Source organism: Neovison vison, chromosome 4 (assembly GCF_020171115.1).
Source record: "Neovison vison isolate M4711 chromosome 4, ASM_NN_V1, whole genome shotgun sequence".
NCBI classification, from domain to species: Eukaryota; Metazoa; Chordata; class Mammalia; order Carnivora; family Mustelidae; genus Neogale; species Neogale vison.
Window position 1 is genome coordinate 220,315,762 of NC_058094.1, and position 13,908 is coordinate 220,329,669.

The 13,908-nt window shown below is 45.8% G+C and overlaps 1 protein-coding gene across 4 annotated transcripts in view; it reads right to left on the reverse strand.

The window, feature by feature from the left end:
* Positions 1-294: 294 nt before the first annotated feature.
* Positions 295-13,908, reverse strand: part of TCAF1 (TRPM8 channel associated factor 1) — a 46,756-nt gene continuing 33,142 nt past the window's right edge. For 3 of the 4 annotated variants that reach the window (XM_044246778.1, XM_044246777.1, XM_044246780.1), the window contains exons 3-9: positions 10,256-11,250; positions 9,890-9,987; positions 8,385-8,598; positions 7,833-8,072; positions 6,556-6,893; positions 5,010-5,260; positions 295-2,787 (exon numbers count right to left, since the gene is read on the reverse strand). In XM_044246778.1, the coding sequence (XP_044102713.1) occupies positions 2,778-2,787; positions 5,010-5,260; positions 6,556-6,893; positions 7,833-8,072; positions 8,385-8,598; positions 9,890-9,987; positions 10,256-11,250 (2,146 nt within the window). In that variant the 3' untranslated portion in view covers positions 295-2,777. Of the gene's footprint in view, positions 2,788-4,983; positions 5,261-6,555; positions 6,894-7,832; positions 8,073-8,384; positions 8,599-9,889; positions 9,988-10,255; positions 11,251-13,908 lie in introns of all 4 variants that reach the window. The other variant, XM_044246781.1, reaches the window with a different exon arrangement.

Below are 13,908 nucleotides of genomic sequence, written 5' to 3' on the forward strand. Positions count from 1 at the left end.
AGGCAACTCCTTTTCAGTGTTCCTTCACTCAACAAATATTGAAAATCTGCAGAGGGTAAGCTTAATCTCAGATACATGTTGAGATCAGGGGCAGGCTTTGCTTTTTGTGGAACACATGAAGAATTGAGAACATGAAGTATGATTAGCTGGAAGATACTTAGTATGGCTAGAATCCGAGAGTAATGCGGAGATATGATGAACCTGGACACAGGTGGATCCCAATATTGGAAGGCATCATAAGCCATTTGAAGGATGTTGGTTGGGGCATATCTTAGTCAATATGAGGTCACTGGAGATTTTTATTTGAGTTTATTAAAAATTTTTCAAATACATGCACAAGGTAAAAAATTAAATAGTACAGGAGGACTTGAAATGAAAAACACCGTTTCCCACCCCACCCCTTTTAACCCTAGACCCATTTCCTAGAGGCAATGCATTTAACAATTTCTATTTTTAGATCTTCTGTTGACTAACTTGCTAACATTAAATAATATGTCTGGACAACAATTCTTGACTTATTAACTTTAGACAATCTTTAATAATTTCCCATTACAAAAGATAAGGATTTAACTGACACTACCCCTGGCTTTCCTTTGCTTATCCTTTCCCAAATTTTTGATAGATACGCCATTTTTAGACTTCTGTTGATTTAATGTATAACTCTGGACAGTATACTATCCTCCAGTTCTTGTCCCATTAACTGCAGACTTTATCTTCTCATTCCTACTGTGACTATCTAAGCAGCCCCAGTCTTCCTGCCACTTCCCTTCCACAACCAGTTCTCAACCTCTTTCTGCTCTCATTTCTTAACTTGTCAGAATTAATTATTTTCCATTTCAGTTCTGAACAAAACAGTAAGCCGTTCATGTTTAGTCTCTAGGCTGATCAGAACACTGAATACCAACAAACAGCATCTGCATTACTTTGGCTAAGTAAATCGTGTTTACTGAGAGCTGAGTCGGAACTAGGACATTTTCTCCCGTACATATTCAGTGTTCATGAGCCTGTGACACTTGTAAGGAGAGGTACCTACCGCCAATGTCCAACTGAGGCTCTTCTCACATCCTGTGAGTTTTTGTTGTTTCACAATTGGACCTGAATGTCTTGACACATTTCTATTTTCTTTTTGCGGAGTAAAGAATGTATGTCTCCATTCCAGCTTCTCAAAGAAACTATGGAACAGCATGCACACTTTCTCCAAAGAGGCTGAGACGGTGTACTCTCATCTAAAGTGGGTTGCTAAAATGACACATCCTGCTGGACAACTCTCACTCTAGAGTGAGACATCCTGGGTGAGATGCATTGTTTTCTGGATTCTCTATTTTCCTCTTTCCTTGGGTTTCCTTTTTATTTTGTCAGAGAACTTCCTCAGTGTACTTCCTCAGAAAGGATTCGAAGTAGGTCGACTGAAAAGTTGCATGTCAGAAAATGTCTTTATTTTGACACTACTTGAGGCAGTTTGGCTTGCAATAGTATTCTGAGTACAAAAATCTTCCATAAGCGATTGTTCCACTGGCTTCTAGCATTCAGTGTTGCTAATGAAAAATCTGCTGCCAGTCTATTTCTTATTCGTTTTTTGGATGAGCTAATGGTGATGACTTAAAAAGTTAAGTCTCTTTTCTCTGTGGACCCTTTTAATATCTTCCCTGTATACTTAATATTCCAGAAGTTCACAAGATTCTGTCTAGATAGGTTTCATTGGGAACCTTCAATCTGGAGACTTAGTTTTTTTTGTTCTTCATTTTTTTCCATTTTACTTCTTCACCTATATTTTGTGTGTTCTCTTTTCCAGATAGTCCTAATGCTTAGATATTGATTGTCTAGATCTTTTCCTTTCCTCATTTTCTCTGCTATTTCTTTTTGTTCTATATCTAAGGGGCTTCCTTCAACTTTATTTTCCAGCCTGCCTATTGGATATTTTGGGCAGTTTAATTTCACTTTCAAGGGCTCTTTTTATTCTCAGTTTCTCCTTTGTTTGTAGCATTCTGAACTCGTCTTACAATTACACCTGCAATCTCTCTGAAGATACAGATTTTAAAGTTATTCTTTCCATGTTCACTTTGTTTCCTCTAGAGTTTGTTGTATTTTTCAGGTCTCCAAATTCTAACTGGTCATTTTTCTTATCTGCTCCTCTCGTGTCCTCTCCCTTCAACCCCCGATGCCCAGAGACTGGGGATTCCTAGCTGACTATTTGCATTTAAGAATCAAGTAACTGTTAACTGTTACAGGGGTTGGCATGGGTATCCCCTGCCAGTGTATGGTTGGGTCTGTTTCTCCAATAAGCCTTTTTCTAGGACTAGAAGCACTTGGGTCACTTGAGCAGGGGTTTCCATAGTCAGAGAATTAGCTGATAGGCTAGGGGTCACTTATTTCAACAAAAAGAGAAATTTTATTCTGGGACACCAACTCCTACCTTTCCTCAGGCAGTTTATTCAATTTCTATACAAACAATAACAAGAACAGTAGATTTTTAATGGATACCAATAATGGTCTGCCTCTGTTCTAAGCACAATGGTTGGGGCAGGGTAGGATTGGTTTCACTTTTACAACTGTTAAAATTCTTTATAGACTTTTCAGGTGCTCATGTTTCTTTGGGATTATGTTGTTCAGATCAGCTTCTATCTGAAAGATACCTTCAGTCTTTCATTCATTGTCATGCTTCATCCTCTTTCTCTCTTTCAGAAATGTGTTGAGATGTTCTTCACTTATAATCAAATCTGTTCAGTTTTCTTTGCCGAGATGTTTTCACTTCTCTTTTGCATTTCTTGACTTCAATTTCAGTGGGGCCTGGGGAGGGAGGGGAGGTAAACTTATATGCTCAGTTCATCATCTTATAGTCAAAGTCGCACTGGAAGCATTAAAACAGGGGAATGACATGAATAGCTTCCTATTTTAAAAAGGTCCCAGGGGCCATAATGCTAAAAATGAACTAAAGAGGGTCAGGGTGGATACAAATATTATTCTAGAGGACTAAGAATCTGATTTTCTTGCTGAGAACATGCAATGTCTGTTCTGGGAGTCAGGTGCTTTACCAAAATGACCCATCATTCAGATCCCAGTGCACTACTAGAATGCTTTCATGGTGCACTGGTGATGATAAATGAAACCTGAAGAAACAGGCACCTAAAAGACCTCATGATGCTAAAGTGGTCTCTGTCTTTGCAAAGTACCTTAGGAGCCTACCTCAAGTTCTTTCTTTGAACTGGCATTTGGGAGACTCAAAGGGACTTTCTGTTCTGGTAAAACTCGATGAGGGGTGAGTACAAGCAGGCAAAGAGCTGGCAAGTAGGGACATAAAGATCCTTCTGTTTGCTGGCTGGTCTCTTCACTGACTCATTTATTGCACATGCAAAGTACTGTAGTTACAAACAGCCATTCTGTAATCAGAGTGCCCAGGTTCAAATCCCAGGTCTACCATCTATTGGCAGTGTAGACGTAGGCAATTTACTTGATCTCCACAAAACTCAGTTTACTTATTTCTAAAACGGGAGCAATAAATTTCCATCTCATAAGACTATTGTGAAGATTAAATTAAACAATCTATATAAAAGAACGAGTATAGTATTTTGCATTGTAATCAAATAAAATTTTGGGTCAGTCTTATCCAGTTATCTGGTTCAGAAGTCAAGATTTCTCTCTGTGTGTGACTTTATCTGCCAAACTGGAAAGGAACTCTGGGCAGTGAAAGGAATCTGTGTCACCACGGAAACATAAACACCACGCCTAAGCCAGATGCCCATCGTTTCTAAAGACAGATGCTCTTCTGGATTTGTTCTGATTTTTCAAGTGACTCCCGCTTCTGATTTAATCAAAGAAGGAATTCTACCTGAAAGATGGAATTGAATAAAGAGACCAAACTCCAAGTAGCTATTAAGACCCCCGTTCTGAATTTAGAGCCTGTGGATCCTGTTGATCCTAGAGCTTATAAAGCAACAGACCCCAATCCTTCCAGAAGCTGATGTATAAGGTGTAGGATGGGATGGATGGATCACATTGTGTCTGTGAATACTATCTAAAGGGGCAGTCTAGCTCTGAAATGACTGATTAACGTTAATTAGTAATAATGGCAGCTGGCATTTTCTCAGTATCTACCAACAGCCAAGCACTGTTCTAATTCCTTTTAGAGGGAACTTAAATTTAATCCTCACAATAATTCTACAAAATAGATCCCATTTTATAAGGAGTTTGTCCAGAGTCATGTGACCAAGAGGTGGAAGAACCAGACTTTGGATGCAGGGAGTCTGCTGTGCGAGATCATGGTCCTAACGTCCCAGCTATGGCGAGAAGGGTTGTACTCAGCTTACTACTCTGTGGCCCAGCAGAACATACAAGAATCCCTCCATTCACAATCCTCTTCAGAACTATCAGTCTGAGTCTTCAGGACAACCCTGACAGGAAGGCATTTTTGTCCTCATCTCACACAGAAAGAAATGTGAGTAGAGATAACAATGACTTTCCCAAGAGCTAATGCTAGCTGTGGGCTCTTTCTACTATACCAGACTGCTTTACAAGCTCTTTGAGTACTGCCCAAGACACAGAATATCAAGGAACTGTCTGAGTATCCTGGTAGATTTGTGTTTCAGTGGATTCTGTGGTCAGGTTTTTGGAAAAACTCATCAAAAAACAAAAGCCCAGAGAGTCCTCGGCAGGTCAGAATGAGCACCACCCCCAAGGGCCATGGCCCACAGTGGTGAACCAAGGGCTGGCATAGAAGCAGATGCCAAAGCTCTCAGAACCAGGCCAGTATGGGGCCAGAAGGGAATCTGATAGCTGAGAGCAGAGGAATGAGACTCAAACAGAAGGTCTGTCTCCTAAGAGATTCTGATTCCCCATTTTGCTGTGTTCTTAACCCACTTTCTAGAGATGGAGCTATCAGGTATTAAGATATGGGGGCAATGAGCCAAGAGGGCAAGGCTAGAACCCTAAGAGACAGAGGTCGAGGAGTGAATCCCCATCTCTGCCTACCTCCCCAAACCTCTCTACCTGCCACCTCGCTGGGCACTCCTTACATCTGTGTGAGGAGGTATAATTTCATAATATTTTCCTTCCATTCAGGCAGATAGGCCAGGCTGGTAGCCACTTCCTTCTGGATAGGCCAGGCCCAGGCCTCAAAGAACGGAGCCAGATTCTTCTGCACTTGGTGGGAGAACATCTTCACCCACAGATTCATTTTGTCCACATTGTCTGTGGGCAAGTTGGTCTGGTTCCTATACTCAGTGAAGAGACGGATGAATGGCTCCCAACCAAAGGCCTCCTGTAGCTGGGGAGAGAACAGCAGCAGCAGAAAAAGACATTTAGTCCACAGAAGGAAGTCCCAACAAACACCGTAACCAGCTAATATAATGTACCGAACCCCTAAAACACTGGCTTTATTTCTGTCAGTGGCCGTCTCTGCAGCTCTCGCTGCTGGCTCATGGGCTACTCTCCCTGCCTTCTCTCCGTAGGGGTCCGATCGAGCACGGTGCTCGGCCCAGAGCGGACACTCAAGAAAGGATGGCTGTGGAAACACCTGTTAGGGTTATTATCAGTATTTGCCACCTATGTCATTACTCATGTAGCTCACTCCATCATCAAGGTGTCGGCAGGGTAGCACACAAGGATTCAAAGCCGGCCGAAGTAAAAAAAAATCCTTGTATCTTTCACAGCTGCAACATTAACCCCCCCAAACTGGGGAACTGTCCCTCTCTCCCTTACCCTGACATAACCTGCATCAGTCACAGGTGTGTGCCAATCTGCGAGGCTACTGGTGTGGCCTCTCAGAAAGAAAATGTGAGTTCGGTAGAAACAGAAGTCGATGTACAGTCTAGGTGGACGGAATGAAGTGAAGTAAGACACGATTTTAGGAAAAGGCAGCTGTCTCGAGGCCACAGGGAGTAGCCCGTGTGAGGCCCGGTTATGGCTCCTTACAGTTAGGACGACACTAGCCGTTCTCTGAAACGCCCTTAGCTGGACTGCACAGGCGAGCAGCTTTTGTCCCTGGGGTGAAACGGCCCAGGGAGGAGACCAGAGTCTCCGGGCAGTTTCGCTCTCCTTCCCAGGGCAGAGGGTACACACAGAGAGGTATTCGGGCAGGTGGAAGAACCCGGCTGGAGAGGGAGTTCCAGAATCCCAGGTGGGGAGACTCTGCATGGTGGCCTGGGAGCTGCTCCAGGGACTGGGGTGAGGGAACTGGGGTGCCGGACAGTCATTCAAAGGCAGAGGCAACCTCATGTGGAGACCAGTGAGGCATCTTGGATTGCTCCTGAGGGAGAAAGTGAGGCAGTTTCTAAGGAAAAACATGGGTCCCATCCCGTGACGTGTGGTTGGGGCGGTGTGGGGAATGGACAGGATGTTTGGTGTGAGATCGCTATTCCATGACATGGTTTGGCTTCAGTCTCTGGTGAGTCTGGCTTTAAAGCCAGCCATGGTAACTGTACAGTACTGTCTTTACCTCTGCTTTGGTCCTTTCATGAATCTCCTCAAAATCATCGTGTGAGGCTATGGCTAGGACAATTAAGTCCACTTTGGGGTCCCCACAGTGGGATCTCCCCATCCCCATCCCTTCTTGCCCAGTACCTGTAGATACGTTTCCAGGGCAGTCCACGCATTCCAGTTTTTCACATTGGGACCCTTGCCCAGGTAGATTCGGACTCTCTTCTCCCGAACTGGGGGCCACAGAGCAATATTGGCGCGACCTCGAGGGATGCCCAAGACTGTTTCATGCACGTAAACACACCACAGATTGCAGGTGGCTTCGGTGGTGTGTGGGGGGAACTCCCACTCCTGCCGCTGCTGGTTGCGGCCGAGCTCATGGACGGGTCCCCACAGCCCCTTGGTTCTGATCAGCTTCTCATTGATGAGCTCTTGCACAGATTCCAGATGGCACATGATGGGGTACCCCGCATGCATCCAGCCTGGGAATGCAGAAGGGAGGAAGAGGGGTTAGAACACACCCTCCTGTCTTTACCAAGACTACCAGAACCCCGTAAAGCTCAGAAGGGCCATCCACACTGACCCACCAGGGCTCTCCACCGTCTTCTCTTTCTGTAGCTGTGCCTCCCCCTCACTGTGACCTGAGAGGAGTGGGACTGGTGCACGTTAGAAACAATCCTTCACATTACTCTTCGGCTTTTCCACTCTTGTGAGGGTGTCTTGTCTTGGGAACCTGTCTCATTATACTCTTTTCTCAATATGGAGAACTCCTGGATGGTGGCTTCCCTTTTTCATTACTTAGATACAGTGTTGCCCACATTGATGCTATTTTATTGTAATCATCTCTGTAAGGCAGGAAAACTGGGGTCTAAAGAAATTTCCATCGTTTTTTTCATTTCCACACCCCTGATTTGTTAGGCTCTTGACCCACTGGCAGAGATCTCTTCTTTCCGTGTCTTCTCAATGTTGTGTCCAACAACTGTGACCTGGGACGAGACCCCCCACCCCTTTTACTTTCTCCTTGAAGTCCCCAATGGGATCCCTGTGAAATCCTAGCACTCTGTTCCTATGCTGTTCCAGCTATTGGAAGACAACCCTGGATATGCCAACTGTCTGCTTTCCTCCGGTCCCATAATCCCATCGTATTTCCTTATGCCATCAAAATATTACTTTAGAAAGTGTCTGTTGGAGGTACACATGATATATTACTTAAGTATTCCATTCTGTTAGACAATTAGTTTCCAATTTTTTTGATTGGGGGATTTGGCTGAGTCTATTTTTAAAAATACATATTTCCCCTCTTTCAAGACTTATATCTTCTATGTCTTGCTAGAAAAACATTTTTACTCTGTTGGCTGCCTGCTGCATGGCTGCTGAAAATGAAAAAAGGCTGTTAGGGGCGGCACGCACAGAGCACCCACCAACTGAGATCTGCACATCAGCAACGATCCTCTGAGGCAGACGCAGAGGGAAAGGCTCGGCCCCCAGCCGTGCCACAGCCTGCATCACCTCGTCCCAGAGGCGAAGCAGCGGCTCGGGGTTCTCCAGCGTTCGGAGGTTGGCGGTTGGCACTGTCAGGATGATGTTGTCCGTAGCCAGCTCTCCCCAGGGACCTGGATTCTCCTGGATGCGCCTCTTCCACTCCTCCTGCGAGGTCTCCCCTGGGAAGAGAGGCCACAGGGCTTGAAACTCACTTTCCCGAATCCCTCATGTTAAAACATCCAACTTGAACCTCAGGAAGAGAACACCGAAGTCATAAGTGACCATATCGCCCCTTTTATCCTTCTTCTAGGAAATCTCTAAGAATGTGGTTTGGTCTTCATCTCCTTGGCCCCAGTGCTGAAAATAAGGAAACTGAGCTTCCTCCCCTCTACCAGCCTGGAGTTTCTCTCTTCCAACAGCAAACAGCCCCAGATGATCTCCTGACCCAGCTCTCCCACTCCCTTGGGGTTCACCCCACAGTTCCCACTCACCCAGCTTATAGTATGGGGCATGCACAGCCCCCTTAACAGTGATGGGCACAGAGCCCAGTTTGCTGCTCTGCGGCACGATGATATAGAGCAGGCCGCCCCAGAGGCAGGTAATGGACTTGGTGGGCTTGTCCAAGCAGCACCGGTTAATCACGAGCGGACCTCGGAACAGCTTGCTGGCTCTGGTCAGGTCATCCGTGTGGCAGCCAATCTGTATCTGGAGCAGAGAGATCCCCCCGCAAAGTCACCTCGGGTGTGTGTAGGTGGAAAGGGAGGGCTTCCAGGAGGTGGAGACAGGAGAGGTCACTGGGCCATGACCCCGTGCTAGCCCACACCATTCCCTCATTCTTCCGGGCTGTGTGGACCGAATCGTGTGTAAACGTCCTCCCAGGAGCGTGAGCTCCACACAAGGTCGTATTGAGACGCTGAAGTGAGAGGCACCAGGTGTAGCACATGGACTGATACTGAGGAGGGCTGACTCCCACACACGGCCCCTAGGTATCTCTGAAACCCACAGAATCCTGGGTTGCCTACTTTGTTGTGATGACTGGTCATCTGGGGAATGGGGCAGCGGGGTCTTACGGACTTCAGCCCTTTGCTGACTGGAGAGAAGTCCCAGGGGGAGGCAGTGTGACAGGCTCAGGAACTGGAGGGAGGATTCAGTTCCTCCCATTGGCCAGGCCCCCCCTTCCTGGGCCCATGGAGTGGCTCCTGTACTGGGTGGAGTCCTGGGATTGTTCTCCCAGGTTTATGCTAAACAGGCTCCAGAACAGAGACCACAGAACAGGCCCTACCTGTCACAACGACTCTCCAGGGGGACAGAGCAGGATGGCTACTTTTTCAAACAGAGTGTGTGCATGGGTGTGAAAGTGACAGAGCTGGAGGGAGACCGGGGGAGCAAGGGACAGTCTTCAGTGTCCTAGGAAAGAGGAAGAAAGACCTTGCTCTCCAGTGAGGGACTGGACAGGCACAGAAAGGGAACTGAGATGGACTGAACACTTCTGCGTGCCAGGGCACTCTCCATTTGGTGCCTCTTGTTTTTTTACTTTTGAAAACATTTTATTATTATTTTTTAAAGCAGGCTCCACACCCAAAGTGGAGCTTGAACTCGTGACCCTGAGATTAAGGGTCATATGCTCTACTGACTGAGCCAGTCAGGCACCCATTTGTGCCTTTCTTATTCTCCACTCTGGGACATAAGAGAAAAGCACAAAACTTAAGAGCTAGGAGTTGGTTAGGTTTGAGTCCTGGGCTCTGAAATGTATCGTATCCATTGGCTGATTGATTGGAGTAATCGTGGACACCCAATGTTAACATTAGTTTCAGGTGTTGTACTAGATATTTTCAATCTACCTATACCTGCAGCTCAGTTGTCTCATCCTTAAAATGGGGTAAAAGTACATGCCCCGGGTTGCCAATAGGGTTTTTATGAGGATCAAAAAAGACGGTGACCGTAAAAGCAAGAACATTTGGGTTCTGCGTCAAGTGGAGATGGGGTACGGCCTTACCTTCAGATCAGCAGAGGCAGCGGCTTCAGGCAGCGAGACCTCTATAATCTGCCTTCCAGGAATGTAGAGCCCGGTGCTCATCCAGCAATATCTGGTGCCTGCCAAAGCACGGAAAGGGCCAACTTGATCCCTCCTCTGTGACACCATCTCCATCCAGCTCTGCACAGCTCTCTCCCTTCCTGCTGTCCTGACTCAACTCTTGGCAACTGTTACCTAAAGCCCCACCCCCATCTCCTTGAAAGTGCATGGCCAAGAGTGGAGATGACCTTCCGAAGTCATCAGGCCCCACTCCCTCAGCCCCCACGCGGAGCCCTCCACCCCCAGGGCACCCCACACTGAGCGCTTCGTCCCTTCCCCATTCAGTACCTGGATTGTTGCAGTTGACCTCAACGGTGATAGGAGACTCCGAGGGGCGCAGATAGGGGCTGCTGTACATGTCTTCAATTTCTGGCACTAACAGAGAGAGGTCACTTCCAGAGTGGGCCAAGCCAGTGGCCAGGGAAAGCATAGCCCCCCTGCAGCAGTCATTGATAACAGGGTTCTCTCGGGTTGCGACTGGAAGCCGATACCGACTCAGCAGCTTCCTCAGGAGCCGATGCACAGACATATATGCAGGGATCTCGTCGGCGGGGATCTGCAGGAAAGCTGCACCGTCTGGCCCCAGCTTGGCCAACCAGCCCTTTTCCACGTTCCCTCTTTTCCTGCCCATTATGACTTGGAACTCGGCCAGTGTGGTGCGGAAGTGATAGGTCCTTATCCCTGCTTTAGGCGTACGGAAGGGCCCTGGATTAAGGCTTTGGCTTGTGATGCTGATGCCAAAGGGGTTGAGGAGGAGGTTTCCTGGGAACCGAGCCAAAGGAGACACTCCAGGGTTCTTGAAGGCCCACCACCAGGCCTGGGCTCCAACAAACAATCCCCCACCCTCAGCTACAAACTCCTGCAGCTCTTTGACCCCCACATCACTCACGGGTTCAAAGCAATAGACACTTGCATCACTGGTCAGATGGGGCTCAACGCTGGTGTCTATGCCCCCGACCGCAAGCAAGCCGCTCAGTGTCCTGAGTTCCGTCTGCACCACGATCTTGCCTCGGCGGCCTGCATCCAGCCAGCGAACAGCATTGAGCAGAAAGGGGCCCAGTTTTCCCACGGTGAATAATACCTTGTGGCCAGTCACAACCACCCGGCCCCGGCCATAGCGAGCAGCCGCTATGACACAGCCGTGATAGGAATCTAACCCCAGGGGAAAGGCTAGAGCCCCATGCACAAGAAGCTGGGAGGGGAAGCAATCCGAGTTGCTGATGTCCAGCTCTGAAATCCCATGCAGGAGCTCCTCTCTGTCCTCGGAGAGATCATCTTCACAGCTGCAAAAGATACAGGCGTTCTCTGTTAAAGGAGGGATCACATAAAGCTCTCAGAAGAGTTCCTGGCGTACAGCAAGTGTCAGCCTTACTACTATGATCACCTCTAGCTCTTGAGGGAGAGCTGGGAAAGCAAAGTAGACGCATCTGACCCCACTGGGTGTGCAGGCTGGTCTGAGGGAAGACAGAGGGACATCCATTCTGCTCTGCTCCTTCTTGGAATGCAAATCCTCCAAAGGAAATCTCATAGGAAGCCCTGCTGTGTTTACCCAGTATCATATCTTAGCTATTCTACATTTAAGTGTTCATTTCAGCCTTTTGGGCATTATATAAATAACTGAATGGGTAATCATGTTTTCATTCTTATAAAGATTATTTATAAATTTTATGCAGCCAGTTTTCAAGTCAAGTCAACGGAGGGCTGAGTTGGTGGCACCACTGAAGAATCACTATTATTTCAAAAGGTGGGGCAGGGGAGCTGGCTGGTTTCAACTCTAGTGGAGACCTTCTTGTTACCTGAACCCAAAGGATTGACTGTCTACACCCAAACTCCGCCCATTCATGGATGGCTTACAGGAGGCTCATATCCATGCTATAAGGTGTTTCTCAGTCCATTTGGGCCTGTCTGTGGACGAAACCCCAGTCAGAAGACCTCAGGACACCCATATCCCCCAAATGGGAGATGCAGCCCTGGGTACCTAGTGGGATCATTAGGGGGGAAGAGGTAAAGTGACCTCTAAAGCCTGGAGATCCCAGAACTGGCTATGCCACTTTTGTTAGGTAAACACTGGCAACATACAGCTAGAAGGCAGTGCATGCGAACACTGGACAATGGGAGTCACGTAGATAGCATCACTGTGTGTCTGTGTTGTGTTCTCTGTGGCTGCAAGAATCCCAGTTAACTGAAGGGAGACTCTGGTGCTCTTAGGAGGTATGATCCTTCCCTGAAGACAAAGGTATCACCCTACGAATGACTCTCCTGCTCCTTGAAGCACTAACCACTGAAATCATTCAACTGGCTCTTCTTGCTCTGATTCCAAGTTTACTGAACCACCTTGTGATGATAATCTCGCTTCTGATGATCATCTGCCTACACAAAGAAGTCAGGGGCCAGGTCAAGTAGAATGTTCTAGTTCTGTGACATATCTATTTCTCAAGCAACACCCTTGCACAGTCTATCTTTAATTTGGTGATTCTAAATTTAAAAATATTAATTTTTAAAATTTTTATTACTTTGTACCTGTATACAAAATTAAAAGAAAATGTGTTTTAATTCTCATAAGGGGTTCTGTTTATAAATTTCATGCAATCAGTTGTTTGACAATCAAGTCAGTGAAAAGGTAAGCTACTATGTTTTAGATGAATACACTGGCATCAGGGTTTATACAGTAGCCTATTATGATAAGGTGGGTGATACTGAATGGGCAAACTTGAGGCCCAGACACCAAATCACTAGCATATCATCTAGACAATGACCCTAGGTCCTGTTCATGCTTAGCCGGAGGCACCCTCAAAAACATCTGTTTTCTAATAGCCATGTTATTTCTAATAGCCATGACTTTGGTACAGGGGAAGAGAAATTTTTGTTTCATAAAAAAATGATTTTGCTTCATAAAAAATCCTTCATAAAATTTTTTTTTGCTTCATAAAAAAATTTTAAAAAAGATCTGAATTGGATTGTTTACTTTTCTTTCCCATTCTCTTCTGAAATGAAACAGAAGTTTTAAAATCAGAATAAATCCATGATTGCACTGAGTTGTGAAAAGGGCACAATCAGTAAACTGGGTTAGTGACAATTTATTGAAAATATAAATCAAATGGAATCAGACTGATCAGAAACCCATAAGCACAGAAGAATCTGTAACTGCATATATGTGAAAGAAAAAGATCAAGAAAAAAAGAATAGGGATTATGAGAAAATATGGAGATAATTATTACTGAGAAAATATACTTCCATAACCAATAATAATCAACCTAGAATTTCAATGCCATTTAGCATTTAAATAAAGAATCAGCAAATATTTGATGAAAAGTAACAGCATGAAAGAGAAGCAACAAAATAACCAACCCCCAACGAAGTAATAATGATAGATGGAGTGCACTCCTGTTGTACATCCTTTGGGTTTGGACAAAGGCAGACATGTATCCATACTTATGGTATCACACAGAGTATCTTCACTGCCCTAAACATACTCCGTGTTCTGCCTATTCATCTTCTCATCCCACCCCTGGCAACCACTGATCTTTTTACTGTTTCCGTAGTTTTGCCTTTTCCAGACATCATCTAGTTGGAATCATGCATTTAATGTTCCTACCTGTCTGTTCATGGGTTATTGGCTCATTTCTTTTTAGCACTGAATAATACTTTATTGTATGAACATACCAGAGATGTATTCACTTCCTGAAGGACATCTTAGTTGTTTCCATGTTTTTGCAGTTATGAACAAAACTGCTACAAGCAGGTTTTTGTGTGGATGTAACTCATTTGCATAAATAGCAAGGAGTGTGATTGCTGGGTCCTATAGTAAGAGCAGTTTAGTTTTTTTTTTTTTTTCAAAGATTTTATTTATTTATTTGACAGAGAGAGATCACAAGTAGGCAGAGAGGCAGGCAGAGAGAGAGAGAGGAGGAAGCAGGCTCCCTGCTGAGCAGGGAGCCCGA